The 19,171-nt window shown below is 39.3% G+C and overlaps 1 protein-coding gene across 3 annotated transcripts; it reads left to right on the top strand.

Annotated features, from left to right (window-relative positions):
- The first annotated feature begins 277 nt into the window (after positions 1–277).
- On the top strand, positions 278–16,069 carry EED (embryonic ectoderm development). 3 transcript variants are annotated; one of them, XM_065729936.1, is made up of 12 exons: positions 278–406; positions 3,248–3,400; positions 7,877–7,969; positions 8,768–8,833; positions 9,583–9,708; positions 9,826–9,907; positions 11,446–11,537; positions 12,418–12,551; positions 13,698–13,803; positions 14,301–14,459; positions 14,823–14,896; positions 15,737–16,069. In XM_065729936.1, exons 1-12 carry the CDS (start codon positions 278–280, stop codon positions 15,861–15,863), a joined length of 1,341 nt encoding a protein of 446 aa, XP_065586008.1. In that variant the 3' UTR covers positions 15,864–16,069. The 3 variants fall into 3 exon arrangements, with proteins under 3 accessions (XP_065586008.1, XP_065586010.1, XP_065586009.1); XM_065729938.1 differs by having other exon boundaries at positions 11,446–11,579; XM_065729937.1 differs by lacking the exons at positions 9,826–9,907; positions 11,446–11,537 and having other exon boundaries at positions 279–406.
- The last annotated feature ends 3,102 nt before the right edge of the window (positions 16,070–19,171 follow it).

Genomic DNA, 19,171 nt, shown 5'->3' with positions numbered 1-19,171 from the left:
GAGCTAGCACAATGATAGAGGCCATGGATAACGGTATCAAGTGCCATTACGCTTTATTATTTTCATCCCTGTTAATTCAATTACAAACGATAACGAAGAATTATTAATTTTAATGGCTAGGTTCCTACGAGGCTATAACCTCGCAGCGCGGGAAGGCGGCTTTTTCAGCAGTGTGGCAGCTGAGGCACGGCGGGGTGCGACGCTGCTTTACGGCAAAGCTTTGCGACGTCCCCGGCCGCGCTTTACGGCTGCGTGGCGGGGGCGGGGGGCGGGGAAGATGTCTGAGCGGGGAGAAGCCCCGGCGGCGGCGGCATCGGCGGGAGTGGGGGGTGAGATGCCGGCTAAGAAGCAAAAGCTGAGCAGCGATGAGAACAGCAACCCCGGGGACCTGTCTGGCGATGAGAACGTGAGGCTGAGCGGGGGTGAAGCGGGAAAGTGGGGGCGGCGGTGGCGAGGCGGGAGCGTGCGGCAGCTCCTTAAGCGAGGGGCCCGCTTTCCCCGCGTGCGTGAGGGAGAATTGGAGGCCCTGGGGTGCGAGCGGTCTCCTCTGTCACTTCTCAGATACTTTTTCTCGCAAAATAGTGGGGATAAAAAAAAAATCTGCTATTAGTGCAAATCCATGTCATTTTTCATCACTGCCACGTTGTAGAGGAGCGTTCAGTGTTAATTTGTGCACGCAGCGCTTTGGGGAGTGAAGGGCACTCAGCGTTGTAGGGTTTGGAAGGGACCTCTGGAGATCGTCCAGTCCGACCCCTCTGCTAAAGCAGGTTCCCTGCAGAGGGTTGCATGCTCGTAAGCTGCTGTCAGCAGGAATTGGCTGCAAGGGATGAGGGCTGTAACCTCTCAACTGTGTTAAAATAGAGCATTCAAATCAAAGGTCCCGTGGTTGATGCAAAATAGCTTAACACTTGAAAAATCTGAGCGAGCTGGTAGTCGGTTTATGCAGGGTATTGGGCATAGGAGTACTGCGTGATGTCTCTTGGTTAGAGCACTCAGCCTGAAAGTGAGGGAGCTAGATCACTTTGCCTGTAACCTCTGCAAGTGCTGCTCTTGAGGGAACAGCTCTGAGATGCTGTGTGCCACTGCTTCTGGGCTTTATTCACTGAACGTCAGTGCTGGGCAGCTGGACGTGCAGACCTCATGTTTGTCATTCAGCTTCTGCAGAATAAGACTATAAGTTCTTTAGAAGGGTTAGACAAGGAAGGAGGAGTGGTGTGGTAACTCTCTATGTTAGAGAGTGTTTAGGTGTTGGGAACAGGGAAGTGCTGGAGTCGCTGTCCCTCGAGGTTTTTGAGAAAAGGGTAGATATGACCCCGAGGGATGTGGTTAGTGGGCACGGTGGTGATGAGTAGATGCTTGGACTAGATTATGTTAGAGGTCACCTCTGTTTTCTAACATGAATGGTTGTATGATTTGTGAATCTGTGCATAATGTGGTGACAGAGGCTCTCAGGTTTGCTTTAGTGTCTGTTATAGACTGTCTCAAAGGTGAAAGGACCCTATTTCCAAGGTTTTCTTACTGAACTTTGCTGCTTCTGAAAGGCTGAGATTCTCCTTAGAAGTTGGTGTAACAGTACTGATTTGCAGAAAGTCTGCTTTTTCATGGGATCATAGAATGGCTTAGGTAGGAAGAAACCTCACAGATCATATAATTCCAACCCCCCAGGCATGATCAAGGTTGCCAACCACTAAATCAGGCACTTGGTCAGGCTGCCCTGGGCCCCATCCAACCTAGTCTTGATCACTTTCAGGGACGGGGCATCCACAGCTTCTTTGGGCAGCCTGTTCCAGCACCTCACCACAGGTATCCTGAAGGCAAGTTTGTTGGCTATATTGTAGTTGTAGGTACCTGGTGTAATTGTATTATACCAGGTACTTGGTATTTTTGTACTGACTGCATCTGACTAGTCCAGAGAAAACTTCTGTTCTGTGAAGTATTACAACTCTTGCAAGCAAGTACTCTTGGGAGATCAGAGTTTGGCAGGCTCTGAAATTGCTTACAAGAAAAGAAATAGCAAAATGTAAAAATTGCAAGACCTGGTTATGCTTATTAGGGGAAAGTTAGCTCTGCTGGGGATGCAGTGTGAAGGAAGTGACTGACCTTTTCTCATATTCCTAATGGAGTTCCTGATACAGCTTCCTGTTACACTTCATGTCTTGTAATTACATGCTATTTGTTGTCTGCTTCTGTCTCCACAAATTTGGATCTTGTCATGTGGCTGTGAAATGAGCTGTATTTCACTTGCTTTCAGGTGGAAAATGTACAGGCAAACTTGCTAGGGGAAAAATAGTTTAATTTAACAAGCTCTCACGTGGGTTTACTTGTTATGATGTATGTGAAGTGTGCTTCCCCATAGCCCTCCTAATAGCTTTATGTCCTTATGTTGTGATGCCCAAACGTTCTCAGAGTGCTGGAGATGAGTCTGCAGCAGCAGAGAGAAGAGCCCAGCTGGCATAGCTGGGCCTGTTGCACCCCAGGGTGCAGCTGGCATTTTGGCTACCAGAGCAAACACTAGTTTTTCTTAATTGTCCAGAGTTGATCTAAAACTACCCAGTGACTGTGGGGTGGTTTTTGCCCTCCCCTTATTTCTGTCCTCCTCTGGGTTACTTTGGCTCTGGCTTCTGGTAGTTGGAAGGCCAGTTAGATTGCTGGTTGATCAGGCAGGAAACTCATCTTTTTCTTGTGGATTATTTTTTTTCAGTTGAAGTGGGAATCTGTTGGAAAGAGTAGTGTGGAAGGGTGAAACTTCCTCTTCTAGTGGCACTGTTTATTGCAAAATTGCTGTGTCTGATGCTGTTGAGGGACTACGGAGGTCTTCCAGAAGGGTTAGATTCCTGACGTGGATAAACATGTTTTTAAACAAACACTGTCTTGATTCATTAGTTTAGAAGTATTCATTTCATCTACGTCAAAGACACTTTCTAGGAAGGCAATCACTTTATCTTCAGATATTTCTTAAGAACAGCTTCCTGTATTCCAAAGAAATTTCACTGTATCACAGTTCACATGTGGCCCTTTTGGATTAGTCCTCATGTGACTCATGTTCTGTTTCTAGAGAGAAATGCTATTAAGTTAGTAACACGTTTTAAGTATGTGACTCTAAATGAAAACTAAGTCCTGGGGGATCTTTCCTCCTTATGGAGGAGGAAAAGGAAAGTGAAAAAGCTAAGTGCTGCAGTTAGCTGATGAATTCATACGTGGGTTAATTATATCTTCGTTCCATTTTATGCAATTTGAATGTTTTCAGGATGATGCTGTTAGTATTGAAAGTGGTACTAATACAGAACGCCCTGATACCCCAACAAACACTCCTAATGCACCGGGAAGAAAAAGCTGGGGAAAAGGAAAATGGAAGTCAAAGAAGTGCAAATATTCCTTCAAATGTGTAAATAGCCTAAAGGTAGGTATATATAAACTTCAGCATGGGAATGTGGGGTACTGTTTGTTGTCAGTGATGTAAATGTAGGCTGTGAGACAGTCAAGATAATTATATACATGTCATAGAATATTTTAAAAATGTCTGTGTTTGGTGTTCGTTTGAAGAAAGTACTTCTCTTATTTGGAATTGTCTGTGTTTTGAAGAATGTTGAGAAATGGGAATCAGTGTAGGCAACGCTGCAGTTAGTCCAAATATTTTATAAAATTATGTTTGATATTTTATAGTTATCTATTTTATCAAAGCTGTAGTTATGATATGATGGGTTAACAGAATAAAACAGTGTGTGACAACTTGCTGCAAAGCACTGAATCCATACAGATTTTTCTTCCTGATGAAATGTATTAAAAAAAAAACAACAAAAACAATCACAACTTTGAGAATCATTTTGTCCTCCCACTTTTCATGTCAGCTTTTTTTTTCTGTCATCTAATCATTTCCATAAATCAATTGTCATGAATCACATCATGCAGTTTCATTAATTTGTCAGGAGGGCTGTGTTTGTACCTGATGTGGGTTGTGTTTATGCTTACACTGAGTACCTGCTGGTGTGAAGGAATGTGGGTTCTTGATTTTTTTTTTTATTCCCTGTTCATGTATTTAGAGTATTTTTTTCTTCTGCACTAGGCACAGGACTGTGAGGAACTGAATGAGTTGTTTTCACTTTGATTCTTGTGCAGTGTCTGGGTGTCCTTCTGTTTCCCAACCTTGTGTGGGATATTTATGTGTCAAAAGCTGTAAATATGCCAACAGATTTGATTTTTATAAGATTTCTAAAAAAAGGAATGCTTGGATCCTGAATGTGATGGTAGTTGTGCTGAACTTCCTATTTATCTAACAAGAGGTTGTGTGCAGCTCCATAGTGGGTGTTTTTCACAGCATTTCTTTAACAGGTCTGTGTCATTCTCCCACACCTAACTGCTGGGTTTTGCTGATGTTGCTGTTTCTGAATTTAGGCTTCAGGCTGCCTCGCTGAAATATTAGGATAGCTAAGTAGGAGGGGATGAGAGATTTGGATCCTGGAAACCTCCTAAATGAGCTTTGCCAGTGAAGAAGTTGTGATACAAAGTTACTCTGACTAAAGTGTCTGGGAAACAAGTTGATCTAAATGTGTTTTTTGAGGTATAAAAATGAGTTCTTTCAGAGCAGAGGAGTTCTTTCATTTTCACCTAGGTAGGCAGCAGTTCTGTGGTTCACATGGATCACCCCTGCAGGTGGTGCTTTCTGTTGCTTCAAGTCTTTCTTCAAACAGGGCTGTGGGCCTTTCAGCACCCAAACGTTTAGCAAGGACTGAGTTATGCTTAGCGTATTTGTTTTCTTTCCACAGATGTCCCAAAGTATGTAGTACTTTTCAGAGGTACTCTGGAAAAACAGAACATCCCTCGTACCTACTCTAGGGTGACCTGGAGATCACGCTTTGTGGTTAATCCTCAGCTTCAAGGATTTGGATCAGGGCCTGGGAAAAGATGGCTGGCTGTACAGGTGGAATCAAACAGAGAATAAATGTAGCATAACTAAGCGAGGTGAATTATTTCTAAGTCTTCCAGTTTCTCTTTGAATTGGTTTAAAGACCAAATAGCAGCCAGGTTACGTAATTCTTTTAATTCTTTTTGCTCTGTTTTTGAGGAAGCCTCTATTCTCTTTTTCCATTTTTTTCCATTAATATTACAGATACTGTGAAGATAAACTGTAACAATTGAATATTGTGTGTTGGTTCAGAAAGACATTAAACTCATTGGATATCACAGCATGTATCTCATACCGTCTTTGAGCTGTGCTGTAAGATGGATGTGCTGAAATTAATGAAAAGTCTACATGATTTAAAGATATAGACATTTATTTTAATATTCTTTAGAGATGTATAGATTTTTTTTTCCAATTTCCTATTCTTAGTTTTTCCTTTTTCATTTTTTAAACATTTTTCCTTCTGAAGACAAAGCAATATGGCCATTGCTGACTGCTTTGAATGTCAAATGGTTATGATTCAGCCTGAAAAACACACTGCTTGCTAAATATGCTTTTTAACCAGTAGTGTAGAAGTTATTTTGGCTGAAATTCAAGCATCAGACAAACAACTATATGCTTGGAAAATAACAGGAAATCAAAAAGTGCTTTATTTTATTGCTTTTTATAGCACTACGTTACTGGAAGGTATACCGAAAAAAATCTTCGCTGTCCGTGGGCTGAGTGGCAACATAGTTTATAAATGAGCACCTACAACTAACAGAAGTACATCCTTACTTCTGTGTTTGATTTTTTTCTTCTAGATCTTCCAGCAAAGAGGAATTCTGCTTTGATGTGCTCCCTTTAGAACAATGCCACTGTTTGCTCTACCCTTCCCTCTTGTTTAGGGTGTGGTTGTGTAATTGTTAGCTGATGAATGTCCCATCTCAGCTTTCACTTGCTGTCCCTGGACCTGAGAATTGGTAACCCATCACAGGCAGCATTCTAGTTTGTTGTCAGGAAAGGGAGAAGTAACTAAAACTGCTGCCAGTGGTGGTTTGCTTCCCCTTTAGGAAACCAGGAATGGGTGTGTAGTCAGTTTGTGCCTCTTTAGCAGCGTGGGTGACAACATTTTAAAATGTGCTCATGTACTTGCAGGTGATTATTTTGTGTGTGTCTGTTGCTTAGTGTTTATTTCACTGCCATTCTGTCTAAAAATGGGTCTAGCCTTATTTTGACTGTCTGAAGGTGAGTTGCTATTTAGTGAGTATGGGCAGAACCAACTGCTGAGTATCATTTACTTTTGTAGCAACTGTAGGATCTGTTTCTTGGCCTTCTTTCTGGTGCATGAAGGACCCAAGTACTTTGGGTCTGTGCCCTTTATTTATACTGGTGTCAAGATGGCTTTTCACTGTTCTACTTTTGAATCGATATCTGGGTCAAACTGTCTGTAAAACCAGGAGTCAGGTTGTTGTGACAGATCTGGATAACTGTTAAATGCAACACCTAGCAGTGTAATGTTTTAAAGCCTGGTTAGCAGCAGGATCAAAGGTTGAAACAGATAAGTGTTATCAAAATAGTGTGTACTTTTCCTGACCAGTGAAGGTGATGGTAGTTCAAATGAGGTAAGCATAACTTCAGGCAGATACCCTGGTATTTTCCTAATTCTATGTCTCTTAATTTTAATACTTTACTGGTGCTGAATACCTCCTTTTTAATTCTGTACTGTGGTCACTAATAACCTTGCTACTTTTCCCATATTCCTCATCAAACAGCTACCTTGTTCTTTAATGTTACAATGGCTAATGCTTAGAGTTTAACTTCAAACATGCTTTCTTAATCTGTGTTCAGCTTTGAAAATAGTTACGTCTCCTTACAAGATGCAGTAGTGCCTTTGCTCAAAGATTTTCTTCTGCCTAGCTCTTCTAGCTGTCCCTGTTGAGGTAATAACAGATACTGTCTTTCCCAGCAAATATGGCCTACTTTAAATTCTTCCAGACTTCCTTACTTCTTAGCAAGCTTTCTTTTTGAGTAGAATTGAATTCCTCACCCACACCCCCTCCTCAAATTTGTTCTGTGGTTCCTGTATAGGTCAGAGCTGCCAGGGCTAATATTTCTCATGTTGTCTCTGAAGCACTGCCATTTGAAGGCTGCTTAACAGCCATCATGAGACACTTCCTTCCTGCCTGTACTGTCCCAGACAGTCCCCTGTGGGGAGGCACATTAATGAACATTATCCTTACTGAAAACATCCTGTCAGGACAGGCCAAAATACTGTTATCAATTAATAACAAGCACCACCATATTCATTGCAATTTATAAACAGATCTGCTTTTTTTTTTTTTCTCTCAAACTGATGTAAAATGTTTAAAAATAATACTTGACATTCTTCTGATAACTGTTCGTGAAGGAGATCTGAGAACACTTTGTAGACGTGAACTTTGCAGCAGCTTTGTGACGTGCTGGAGTTAATTCATCATGTCTGTTATAGAGTTGAAAAACATAACTGTGCTGTGATAGGTAAATGTAACCCTTCTCCACCCTTACACCAATATAGTTCTCAATCCTAATAACTCTCCTTTGTGATGGTGTAAATCCTTGTGTGAAAGTAACTGTAGCAATATAAAGTGCTTATAGACCTGACCTCGGGAGCAGAGGTTTCCTTGTTGAAAGATGCAAAGCAATGTTAGCATTAATTCAGCTGACTTCTGTTGTCTCACAGTGGAGGCCAGTTCTTCCCTTTGACTTTACAACTTCGTTGAGATGAGAGAAATATTGCTTTATCCCCCCTGACAAGAGCAGAATTAAAATGTGACGTTACAGAACTGTTCTTTTTATCTGATAGCTATCTGAAACTATATTGGGTGTGAACCTAGTAGTTTAGGGAAGAAAACAATGATTTAACTGTTTCCCACTGCAGCTGAATTTCACAGAAAAAAAATGTGCTTGTGGGCTTTATTATTTATTTTTCTTTATAATCTTCTTTAACATCTGCAGGAGGACCATGGTCAGCCTTTGTTTGGAGTCCAGTTTAACTGGCACAGTAAAGAAGGTGATCCTCTTGTTTTTGCCACTGTAGGCAGCAACAGAGTGAGTAATTTGTTTTTAACCATAAACCCTCCTGTGTGATTTTTCTCTGCATTTGTTTTTTTTTTCAATGGAACCCTTTACCTGTGTGTAGTATTGGTACATGATAACTTCACGTAGGAAGCTATATTTCTGAGGTATGTAGTGCCTGTTATTTTGGAGATGTGCTGCCTCTGAATTACTGTATGATGGCATGCTTTAGCTGTTTGGAATTAGCCTCTGTAGTAATGAAAAAGTTACTCTAGTAATGTGAATGTATGGTGAAGAAGACTGGTGCATAAATGTATCTTCTTACTGAAATTACTCTTCTTAGATGTTTCCAGAAGGCTAAATTAATGGCCTGTGTGAGGTGATTTTATAAGCTTTTTCTGAACAAGACTTTGTTGTTTTAGTCCTGAAGTTCCTTCTATGGAAGTGTTGTAAATAAGAAGCCTCTCATTTCCAGGTTTGTCCTACCTGACAAAAGTGCTAAAATAAGATTAACTGTGCAACAAAGGTTCATGTACAGATCAGATTTGGTTAGAGGTGATTGAAGTAACTAGTTACAAATAGGGAATATTCAAAAAGTATCTTTTAATATCTGGGAAGGACTGCTAACGAGTCCTGGAATGCTGCTCCATTGAAACTGCTGTGGGTGTTGTTTTATCAAAACATTTCCCACTGTTAGAAACGAACAGGTGAGGGGAGAGCTAAATAATAGAAATGTACTGCCACTCCTCAAGGAGCTCAGTGTGCAGGTGTATTTGATTTCCTCTTGAACTATCACAAGTAAGTAGCAATCTCTCTCCTTTCTTTCCCCAGGTTACTTTATACGAATGCCACTCCCAAGGAGAAATCCGTCTGTTACAGTCCTATGTGGATGCTGATGTATCCTTTTAAGTAAAAAGACACTTGTTTGATTCTTCTTTATTGTAACTGTGGAGGTGCTGTAGGAAAAAGAACACAAAGGCTTTTCTGTGATTTAATACTCTGCTCACGTAGCACATTCCTTATGTTAGGTCTTAGCCTTTCTTCTTTCCCACATCCTCACATCTCTCATATTGAAATAACATTGGAAGTGCAGGCTCATGGAACATGCTGCATTAAAATATTTGAAAGCTGATTCTCTGGCACTTCAGACTTCCCAACACCAATATTTGTGCAGTGTTTCACAATCAGTGTTGTACAGTGGTCTTAGCTCTCTGAAATGGAGCTGGGTTTCAAGCTTAAGAATTATGCTTCATGCTCTGAACTGTTTAATCTAACTTTTGTTGATCAGCTGCAGTTCACAAGTTACTGATTTGTGACTAGGTCTTGATTCATCCTCATTTTTATTCTCAGTCTTTGGATATTTTGGAGGAAGATTGAAAAGTGATGCCAAGAGAGAGGTGTTCTTTGTGTTTTATGAAACAGAAATGAGGAAACCTGTTGAAAAAAAGTCAATGTTGATGATTATTTGCAGATGTGTGATCAAATATTCATCTTTTTATTGTTGGATCCAGCTGAGAGTCCTGGACACTTGTATAAAAAAGCAACAAGTGTGCTTGAAAAAGCACTTTAAAAATGTTTAAAGTTAATTTTGCTCAAAAAACAAAACAAATTCCTATTTCTTTTGTGTTCCTTAATGTGAGATGTAGGCAGATGAAAACTTCTATACCTGTGCATGGACATATGATAGCAATACAAGCCATCCACTTCTTGCTGTGGCAGGGTCCAGGGGTATTATTAGGATAATTAATCCTATTACAATGCAGTGCATAAAGGTGAGTGCTCAGAACTTTGAAGCAAAGCTTGTCTTTCAGTGAGGCATGAAGTATGTCTTTTAAGTACATGCAAACACGAGTGGGGGATAATAACTTGGTTTCTGAATTCTATCCCAGCACTACGTGGGCCATGGAAATGCAATCAATGAACTGAAATTCCATCCAAGAGATCCAAATCTGCTATTATCTGTAAGCAAAGGTGAGGAAAAAAACCTCTTATGTCTTTGTATAAATCAGGATACTTTGGATTGGATTTTTGATCTTGAAAATGGCCAAAATCTCTCAAGTCTTTGAAATTTTTATTAGTGGTACTGAGCAAGTTTACCTCAAAAGTCTAGAGCAAATCTTGCTCTTCATGTCTATATGTTAGATACATATTAAATCCATGGCCTACAATAAAAATAACTCTATCTGTGGTGCCAAGGGATTGTGAACACCACTGCATTTTTAAAAGAGAAATGTGAGCATTGGAGTTACTTTTTCCTTTCTTAGTTATGGAGCTTAAATTTCCTTCAATTGTTGAAGCGTGTTGCCATCTAGTGGGGGTATTTTAGTGTTGCAGATGGCATTAACCGCCGTCTTCGCAGCGAAAACTGATTCTGTATCTCTCAAAAGCAGCTCTGACTTTCATAGGACTTTGAGTAGAAATAGGTGTTAATGTAGGAAGTTTATGCTGTGGTGTCTCTTGGGCTTGTCCAGTCTAAGCAGTCACAACTTTCTTATCTTGACTGTTTTGTTAAGCAAGGGGATACTCGATCTGCCTCAGGAGCAAGACTTCAGGAGTACTAGAGCTGGTAACATGGGGACTTCTGTCTTAAATCTAATTGTTGTCTCTGATTGAATTATGTGAGAATCAGAGTTGGGAACATCTCTGATTCTTCTAAGTGTCAGGTTTATGCTGTGGATCTACTTCTGAATTTCAAGAGTTCTGTGTGTTTTGTATTTTTGATGCCAATTTGACATCAGCCAGTAGATTTATGAAGTTTAATCTGGATAGTATATATAACTGTGCATGAAGCAGGAGAGTACTGGAGTCTCAGAACTGCTTGATTGAGAGATGAGTTGAAAGAGTGGAAAATGTTTGGGACTGAGTGGGCTTCCAGTTGGTGTTATCATAATTCAGTGCAGTGTATTTGTAGAATGCAAATGGGAAATGCACTAAAGGTTCCCATTTCTAAATGAGAAATACAGAAGTCCTTAATTAGAAATGGTCAAAATTGTCTTTAAAAAGCAGGCTAGTGCAACTGGCTTCAGAATATGTATTGTTTATTGAAACAGTTCCTCCCATGCCTACAGTGTGTGGCTCATAAAGAATAGTAGCTAGAAGATTTAAATAATAATTAATCTTATTGAATGCTGATGCAAGAATGGCTGAAAGGAATTTGAACATCTCTTTATTTGAAATATGAAATTGCTTTTGAGATAAGGCTGAGTAAAGGCATACTTGTCAGACTCTTATTCGCTTTTCAGATGATCTAAAGTTCCAAGTGTATTTGTGTAGAAACTCAGTAGGGGAGGGGGATGGGCACTCTTTCTCAATTACAGAATTGTTTTGACAGTAGTTTAGTTGTAATGGTGATTTAGTGAATGCAGTTCCATTGTTTCTAAAAGTCGAAGAAGAATGAAGTGCCTTTTAAATGTTTACATGAACACCTGTTATTGAAAGTGGTGAAGCTGAAATATATTATTCATATGTACATATAAAAAGCAGCATGTAATTTTATTTGTTCTTTATAGATCATGCATTGAGACTGTGGAACATCCAGACAGACACGCTGGTTGCAATATTTGGAGGAGTAGAAGGGCACAGGGATGAGGTGTTAAGTGCAGTAAGTGGAAGACTGTGGGGTAGTGATTTAGATTTACAAAGGGTAGTAAGCCTATAACGTGCAACTTTTTATCCTCCTGTGCACTGCTTTGATATTTACCTGTTAAAAAAAAAAGTGCATAAATAAAGTTTAGATCTAGTGGTTTCGTTGATCTGGCCACCTCTCCATAGTCAGGACAGGTGTTCACTTTCTTATCTGTTTCAGTAGCTAGTTTTCTCACTGCAGCCTAGAACTAAACGAAATAGAGCTCAGTGGGGCTAGAAAGAGTCTGTTATTTTATTATAGTCCCACATGTGAAGTTCTCATGGTCTTATCAAACCAAAACAACAAATAAAAGAGAGGCAAAGTAGTGAAGGAAAGAAGCTCTTTCAGGTAAGTTTTGCTGCTTCCAGTGGCTACAAACAGATGCTGGTACTCATTTAATACTGATGAGAATAGTTGACTTTTAATACACTCTTCATAACAGTTGTTTCCTTTTCTGTTGTGGGATTTGAAAGGTGAGGTATATCTGTTCAAGACTTGGTGCTGTATTCTCCTGTAGTCATACCCATGCAGTAGCCCTGGAGTTGTGTCAGGATTCCTCTATAAAATGAAGCCTAGGGAACTGACTGAGAGGGAGCTGTAGCAGTAGATTTGTTGTTTGTCAGTGCTGCTGAATATGCCTCTTTTTCTTGTCAGTGAGTAACTGTAGTTATTAAGATACTGTGTTTCTTTGTAGTTAGCAAGATTAAGTTATTAGTATTTTTCTCTATGAAATATGGAGTTTTTTATTGCATTCTTTACACAGAAAAAGCTGTTTTGATGAAAATGATGTAATAAAATCTGAGTTGATATGATGCAGCTTAGGCTGGGGGTGTTCAAAATTATTTTGTATACATAGGATTATGATCTTCTTGGTGAAAAAATCATGTCTTGTGGAATGGATCACTCTCTCAAACTCTGGAGAATTAATTCCAAGAGAATGATAAATGCCATCAAAGAGTCTTATGAGTACAATCCAAATAAAACAAACAGGTATGTAGTCTTCATTTTCTTGGCTTTGTGGGGATTTTCTTGTTTTTGTTTTTTAAATAAACTCTTATCAGTATCCCAGATTAATTCATGTAAGCATTGGGAGTTCGTGGAGATAGTGACCTGGGGATTGTGCTGGACGTTTAATCTCTTTTGAAGATATCTCTTATTGTTGTTTGCTTCAGTAGAATTTCATAGAATTTATTACATTAAAATACCCAACTCTTTCATTTTTAAATGTCTTAATTACTTAATTATTTACTTGACTAGAGGATGTCTAGGATTATCATCTTTATCATTCTTAAAGCTTGTATTACATCATGTTTTAAGACATTGCAGTGGCTTTTCTTCTCACTTCCAAATTTCTAGGAGGGAATCAAATTGTTAACTGTAGTAAACAGAATAGTTCTATATTGTGTAGTTATCTCCAATTAATGTATTTTTCTGACTGTGGGGCTGGAAAAAAAACACTTTAGTAATAAGTAATTTTCATCATTCTCTTATCTGACTTCAGATATGAATGAATTGTCTATTAAGCACAGTGGTTAGATATATGATAAATAAATCCTCCTTTGTGAAGTTCATCAACTCTTTAATCTTAGACTCTTCAGTTCTCTCAATGGTTTAACTGGAAGTTAAAACACAATGAACTTGTTCAGCAATGAGGCTAGCTGTGAAAATGCTTTCCCTTTTTTTTTTTTTTTTTTGGTAATGTTACCAGATATTAAATGATTTAAGAACAAAATTTTTTTTCTTTAGTGTGCTTTTCTATGTTACAGTCTAGATGTTATAGAATAAGCATCAGGAAAATGGAGCTTTAATTAGTTCTTGAGGTACTCAGTGATGTATTCAGCGTTGGAAGGAGTGGTTCTGCTCAGCACTGTCTTCATGCAGTCTTTTATAGTTGAGCAGTTTGGAAAATTGGTTATTTCAGTAGGACTGAGGATGAAAATGGATCGTTCCCATGGATCGTTCCCATTTTATTGAAAAAAAGGACAAAATCTACTTTGCTACAGAACTGTTAAAAGAACAAAAAAGGCAGACTTGTCATTTTAACACTGAGATATGTTAAAACTGGCTGCTGAAAATTTGGCATATATTTCAGTGTTTTTCTGAACCTCACTTGACTGTTTTTTTCCACCCCCATAGACCCTTTATTTCCCAGAAAATCCACTTCCCTGACTTTTCTACAAGAGACATACATAGGAACTATGTTGACTGTGTGCGATGGTTGGGTGACCTAATTCTTTCCAAGGTAAAATGCAAGCTTTTTCAGCTACCATGCTCTTACTTGCTTTTTTTAGTCTCTTAAAAGTAGCAGGATATCACCTACCCATGTTCTGTATGGGAGTACAGAAAGAGAATAAATGCATAGTTACTCACGAGGAGTTCTGCAGCTAAAAGGAGAAATGAGGATTCACATAATGAAGTTCCTTGGATTTGTGTGATAACACTAGCAGTGCTTGCTTGCAGACATTAAACTATGTGGTGCCACTGCGTCTCTTTGCCAGAAATTGGTGCATGTGTGTTCTCCTAATGGTTAAAAGGATTGTTTGAAGAAAATCCTCACCCTCCTGCAGGGATACTGTCCTCTAGACCAGGTTGCTCACAGCTCCATCCAGCCTGGAAAAGTTGTTAGGGAAGCTAGGAGATGGAATGTTGGCTATAATTAAACTGATTGTTGTATGGTATACATTATAACGGTAGATGACTTTTTTTGTTGCTGTTCACTGTTTTTTTTTTTCCCCCTAGTCTTGTGAAAATGCCATTGTGTGCTGGAAACCTGGCAAAATGGAAGATGATATAGATAAAATTAAGCCAAGTGAGTCGAATGTGACCATACTTGGGAGATTTGATTACAGCCAGTGTGATATATGGTACATGAGGTTTTCAATGGATTTCTGGCAAAAGGTATGTGTGTTTGGACCTTGCTGTATCCGAAGGCGTGTAGCTTTTCATTCTGTATTCCTGCATATGGGAAGGGTTTTGGTACCTGTGATGTGGTGTTTGAGAAGCCCCCACCAGGGCTTACCCAGGGGGCTTTATATGAAACTGTTATATTTATTGGTATTTTCTTCCCATTATCTGCAGAGACAGATAATGATGTGGGAGAAAGAAAGCAAGTTATTCAGCATTTCCAACCACTTAAACAAAGCTGTTAAGCAATGAATGTTTAAATGTTTAAACATAACTGTGGAGTATTCATCAAATTATGACTGTCAAATGTTTGGGGTAATGCTGTAAGACTGCTGAATCCTCTGCTTTCTTTTAAAGATGCTTGCTCTCGGCAATCAGGTTGGCAAACTTTACGTTTGGGATTTAGAAATAGAGGATCCTCATAAAGCCAAGTGAGTACTTCAAGTTCCATTTTCTTTCTGTCGAGAGAGGAATTTGGGGACCTTTCCTGTTTACTTTTACTGACAACTCCTGAAATTCTTCAACAGTGGTAGCCACCCTAACTACTAGGTAAATAAATGTTCTGAGCCCCTGGAGGTTATGTATTTACCTAACTGTTTTATTATTTACATTACAGTAGTGCCAGGAGGTACCAATCAAATTGTTTTGAGCAGTGTATGAAGATAAGAATGTATCTTCCCCCAATGGCTTGCAAAATGATTAGGTTTAGGAAGATTTATGGAGCAATTAAGAGAAATAGGTGGAAGGACTAGAGTAATGAGGTTAGCTGTCAGCATAACCTGAAGAAAACAGTATGGCTTTTCAATTCCTTGCCTGTGTGGCCAGGTGATTTTATTACATGTTTGAATGCAAGTGCAATATATATGTGAACCTCCAGTAATGTGTATGTGTGCAGATGTAAAAATACATATTTATGCATATACAAAATTGCTGAAAAATGCATCAGTCTCAAATCGCCCAGCGGCTGTATTTTTTTCCTAACAACTGGAAAAGAACATGGATTACAAAGTCCTAAATAATGCAATTCAATTAGATTTTAATCAATCCTTCCATGAAAATTGGGTGGATGAGAAATGGCAGTGGGTGAACAAGAAATCAGTGTTTTCCCAAGTCCAAATTTGGAATACAAAGTACACTGTGGTATAATCCTGCTACCTTCTGAGTTCTTCCTAGGTCACATAAGTAAGAAGTTAGTGAATCAGCACTCCATAATGTAGCAGTAGCAAGTGCAGGTCTAACATTGCAGCTGAATAATTTTCTTTTATTTATAGGTGTACGACTCTTACTCATCCTAAATGTGTTGCTGCCATTCGACAAACCAGTTTTAGCAGGGATAGTAGTATCCTTATAGCTGTGTGTGATGATGCCAGTATCTGGCGCTGGGACAGACTACGATAAGTTACTTTTTCTTAATTCAAACTAGAAAATATATTTTCAAATTATAATATAGTCTGTTAACTTGCTAGTGCGGTAGATGCGTTCAGCGTAGACTTTCTTGGAGGTTCAGCAGGCTGAAGCTGAACTTAGTGATGTTTACATTCTGTGTATTGTTCTGCTTGAACTTTTGCTGCTTTTAATAAAAAGAAGTATTTTTGTAAAGCTTTCTGAATTGTCCATTTTAATTATTTACCACAATGAGCTTTCAGTTACGACCTATGAAATAGCTTTGTGTTCAGCTAGTACACAAAACATAGTAACTTGCTTCACACTTGGTGTGTGTGCTTGGAGCTGTATTCATCCTTTTCTATGCTGACTAGAAACGTAATGAAGCTGTTGAATATTATCCAGGGATAAAGTGTGTAATTGAAACGTTAAAGTTTGTATTCTGTGTCAGTGGTCTAAGACATTGCAGAATAGTTGAGTGTACCTGCATGAACAGCAGGAATGTTAATTACATTTACTAAACATTAACCATTTAAGGCTCTTTTTTTCCTACTGTCCTCTTATTCTCTCCCCTAACACGTTAATTGGAAAGAAAACATTAGGGTATTATGTACATACAAGCACACTGTCTTTAGCAACATATTACTGCTTTTTTTATTAGTAGATTGAGTTAAGGAAATAGTTCTTTCTCCTACTGACTTCTCAGGTGCATATCTGGCTTTTATCCTTGCAGAATCACAGATTTGTAGGGGTTGGAAGGGACCTCCAGAGATCACTGAATCCAACCCCCCTGCCAAAGCAGGCTCTTTCAAAGCAGCCCTTTCAGGCAATTGCATTTGCTCATTTGTTCCAGTTTGGAGAGTTCATAAATTCTCTGTATAGGTGGCCTATCTGCTCAGTTTGAAGTGGCATTGGCTAAGCCAAAACCAGTTCTATTACTGTGTACTTAGGAATATGCAAAAATATGTGCTCTGGAGCTGGCAAGTAGTTTACAAGTGTTGGTCTGCAAGATGTGATTACCTTCTACTTCACAGAAAAAAATACATACATTTATTCTTACTCCTAGAGAACAGCTGTAGTACCTTCGTAGCAAAACTAGCTGAGGAGGGGAAGGATGACAGTTAAAGCTGGAGGTTTTAACCTCTAGTTCAACTGAACTGCTTGCACAGCATGAACTAGCATTGAGGCAGCAGCAGTGGGTCCATGTACCTTATGTGTGTAGGGCTGATAAGGTGGAAAACTGCAGGGGTGGGGATTTGGGTTGGAGAGTACTCCAAAAAGGCAGTAGGAGTGCTCAGGCTTACTTTTGCTGAGCAGAAAAACCTGTATGTTCTGCCCTGTTCAGAACATACAGGTTGGAGGCTGATACCATTCAGGGTTTGCAGATGCTGAAAGCAAAATAGGACACCAAAGCAGTTGTGATTTTCAAATGTGGTTGTTTGTTATATTGTATGTTCTTACCATTGAGCTGCTCTGTTTCTGAGAGGAAGGAAGGGTGGTACTTGAATAAAGGCCTAAATACAATTAGGGGTGGCTTTGGCTTTTTATCAACTCATAATATTCTGACAACTGTTCTCTTAAAATGCGGGAAAATGTTCAAGAGATTTCCTTTGAAATGTGATTTACAGTTGGGTCACTCACAGTACCATATCCCATTTGGTGGAGGGCTCTCTGTTCTTTGAAGTGCAGGCTCAGTGCTGTTGCTGTATTTACCATTTCATTCCTGCAGTGGGATTGGACTCAGTTTCTTTCAGAGTCACAGAGCTCCTCAATCCTGGGACACAGCAAACAACTGCCAGAGCTGACAAAAACTTGGTAAACCTCACCTCTGAAGCACAGGTGGTTATGGTATACATTGTCTATCTCAGATTTATGCTTCTGATATGAACAGCAATATATGAGAATAGCTAATCTATAATATTATAGAATATATATAACATGTATCTATAATATAATATAAAATATAAATATATAATAATACAATTATATGTATATAATAATTATTATATGTTATGCAAGATAATATTTCTATGATATATATAACATAGAGAATATCTGTTTGTCACAAATACTGAAGACTTTCAATATCTGTTAGGACAAAGCTACATGGAACAGAAGTAGGAAAAAACCAACAGCACTTACTGAAGCACTTGAGGTTAATTGTGCAAAAAATGTTAAAGAACAGTTGGTCTAATCCAGGATAGATGAGTTAATATATGTAATGCAGGAGACTGCTCATCCAACTGGAGATATACACACTATAGGGACAGTATATATCAGAATAGGAGGGATACTTCTGAACGAGGGTGAAACTAATTCCTGGGGATGTCATACATATCAGCAGTACCAGCTTCTCTCTGGTATTTGTAGCTTGGGATGAAAGAGGCATAGATGCTTGCAGCATAAATGACTGCAGTTGGCTCCAAGCTTTAAAGAGCTTGTTTAGCTTAACAATCCCACCCACGTGATCTAGTCTGCCTTCCTAAAACCCAAGCAATAAAAGACTCAGGGTTGTGGAATAACATGAAGGCAGTACTGACCTGCTCAGAACAGAAGCAGCTGGTTGCTGTAGCCGTGGAAGAAAGGACAGTTTGCTGGTACAATCTGCCAAAATGAGGCTGTTGCAGTTTTATCTGCCTTTAGGTTATACAACTCAGTTTTCACCACATCCTGTAAGCAGGACTATAGAAAAGTACAAGAAGGAACTCATGGATTACAATGTACAGAAAGGCTCGAGACAATCAGTTAAGGAAGATCTAGATAATAACCTCCCCCTTGCTTTTTTTCCCCTATTTCATTTTTTTAATTAATATCCTTGCTCCTTTATTAATCGGCTGACTCAGTGAGGCCATGCTGAGATTCAGTTCTTAACCAGTGAGGCCTCCAGAGGCCTGTGAGGTGTTAATTATTTTACTTCCACAGCAGGCATGCACTTGCACAGTAGTGTGAAAACTTGAGATATCACTACCATGTGGCTTTCAGTGCTATGTCCCAACAACACTTGTACTCCAGTTTCCATTTTGCACCTTCATCTTCTTCCAGTAGCATCTGTGACGTTGTCAGCTGTATGTGGTATCTGCCACCTGTATAACAAAGTACCAAATCCTACAGGAGGATTAGATGGGTCATGCAGAGTGATTGCTATGACCCATTCCAGCAGTTCAGCCTGGGCCTCATTAACTGCTTTCATTGCTGCTGCTCCACAAACTGACATCTTAGAAATAAGAAAACCAAGTCTTTGGCTCAACAGGAGTCTGCGGATTTGGGGTCTCACCTAAGGAACCAACCGAGGGGCTGTGCCAGCTAAGCTGCCTGGGATCTGT

Source organism: Cyrtonyx montezumae, unplaced genomic scaffold (assembly GCF_038088225.1).
Source record: "Cyrtonyx montezumae isolate F1298 unplaced genomic scaffold, pur_monq_1.0 scaffold_12, whole genome shotgun sequence".
NCBI classification, from domain to species: domain Eukaryota; kingdom Metazoa; phylum Chordata; class Aves; order Galliformes; family Odontophoridae; genus Cyrtonyx; species Cyrtonyx montezumae.
The sequence above is the reverse complement of the archived record's forward strand: the minus strand, read 5'-3'. Positions and strand labels throughout refer to the sequence as shown.